We start from the raw sequence: 1,795 nt of genomic DNA, 5'->3' as shown, positions 1-1,795 counted from the left end.
ACACACACACACACACACACACACACACACACGGGACACCTGCTCCGAGCCTCTGCTGCCAGACTGTGGCCATCAGTAGGACATCCACTGAGGGCTCCCGGACTGTGAGAGGGGCAGGCTGGGCTGATGGAACCCCCACCCCCCAGTGCACGAATTTCGTGCACCAGGCCTCTAGTCCTATATAATAAAAGGCTAATATGCAAATCAACAGAATGGTGGAACAACCAGTTTCTATGACATGCACTGACCACTAGGGGGCACTGCTCAATGCAGAAGATGCCCCCTGGTGGTCAGCGCACTCCCACAGGGGGAGCGCCACTCAGCCAGAAGCTGGGCTCTTGGCTGGCGAGCATAGTGGCCGTGGCAGGAGCCTCTTCTGCATCCACGGCAACACTAAGGTTGTCCGACTGACTGCTCAGGCCCACTCCCTAAGCTGTCAGTTGGACATCCCCCGAGGGTTTCTGGACTGTGAGAGGGTGCAGGCTGAGCTGAGGGCCCCTCCCCCACAAGTGCACAAATTTTGTGCACTGGGCCTCTAGTAAACTATAATACTAAACTACATCTGGGAAGGCAGGAGAAAGAGATGATGGCATGGGCCTCAAGCTGTATCTGTAATGCTTTGTTTCTTTAAATAAAAAGCAAGATTTTAAGCCTGTGGAAAAATATTCACAGTATTAAAGCTGGTAATAGGTATGTGGGTGCCAGCTATTTCTGTGTGTGAATTATTGATATCATTTTAAAATTTATTATAGAAACAAACCAGGGATAAATGCATGGAAAACCCAACTTGGGACAACTTGGATATGCACCTTCCCTGCAGAATGACTCTAGGTTAATGGGAAAACTGATGTTTGCTGATATTCAAGGCTTTCCCCAACGACACTATATGTCTATCTTTTTTTGTTTTCCAAAAAGGAAAACATCACGAAACCTCAGGAAAATGACTGGGTAGTTGGGATTCAAACATGAAATCTTGAAACCAAGATGTCACTTACCTATGGTTTTCACTTGAACAACTGCTCTGACTGTCCGGGATCCTGCACCGTCGGCCTGAGCGTAGTCGCAGGCGTACGTGCCCTGGTGGTAGTCATAGATCACGTCCAACTGCAGCGGGTTGCTCCTCTGCGCAGAGAGCAGTCTTCCATTCTAGTCCGAGAGACAGAAAGGCAAGTGAAGCTCTTTCTCCAGGGACTGTCTTGTCCTAATTGCCCCTTTCAGAGACCTTCACAGGTGTGAACCCGGAAGGGGACTGCCAGCCTGAGATGAGGACACGACAGTCATCCCCCGAGTGAGGAAGAGGTTCTGTTCAAAAGTTGTCTTTGCAAAGTTCTTTCTTAAAATAAGAGGAGTTTTAAATACCATCACGTTGTGCGTGGAGATCAGGCGCCCAATCTCGTCAGCCCACTAAGAAGTATTTCATTTATTATTTTCCAAAGCATGACTCAGGCCCCTGAGAGTATTCTAGAAAACGCATCATATTCTAAGTAGCTAATACTAAATTTTTTTTAAAAATCTATATGTTTATTATGTCTGAAAATTGATGCAGATTTTCTGTATATGGGGCTAATATAAAGCTTCCTCTTTAAATAAATTTAACTTTAATAAAATAATAAAATTTAAATGTAAAACATTAAGTCCATCAATATGACAGAGTGGCTGAGGACTGGAACACGGTGGTTTCCCTCGGTGCCTGAGCTGCCTGGGGACTGGAACAGCCGGGAGCCTTCCACTCGCTTTGGGGTCTGCTGGCGAGGCCTCTGGCGCTGCAGGGCGACCTGCCTGTCCTTCCCAGACC

The 1,795-nt window shown here is 47.4% G+C and overlaps 1 protein-coding gene across 2 annotated transcripts in view; it reads right to left on the bottom strand.

Moving 5' to 3' along the window:
- IL18RAP (interleukin 18 receptor accessory protein) overlaps positions 1-1,795 on the bottom strand; it is a 40,844-nt gene that overhangs the window by 26,558 nt on the left and 12,491 nt on the right. For both annotated transcript variants that reach the window (XM_014533061.1, XM_005858745.2), the window contains one exon: positions 996-1,146. In XM_014533061.1, the coding sequence (XP_014388547.1) occupies positions 996-1,146 (151 nt within the window). The remainder of the gene's footprint in view (positions 1-995; positions 1,147-1,795) is intronic.

This window comes from Myotis brandtii, unplaced genomic scaffold (assembly GCF_000412655.1).
Source record: "Myotis brandtii unplaced genomic scaffold, ASM41265v1 scaffold1213, whole genome shotgun sequence".
Lineage (NCBI taxonomy): Eukaryota > Metazoa > Chordata > Mammalia > Chiroptera > Vespertilionidae > Myotis > Myotis brandtii.
This window is presented reverse-complemented; position numbering and strand designations above follow the sequence as displayed.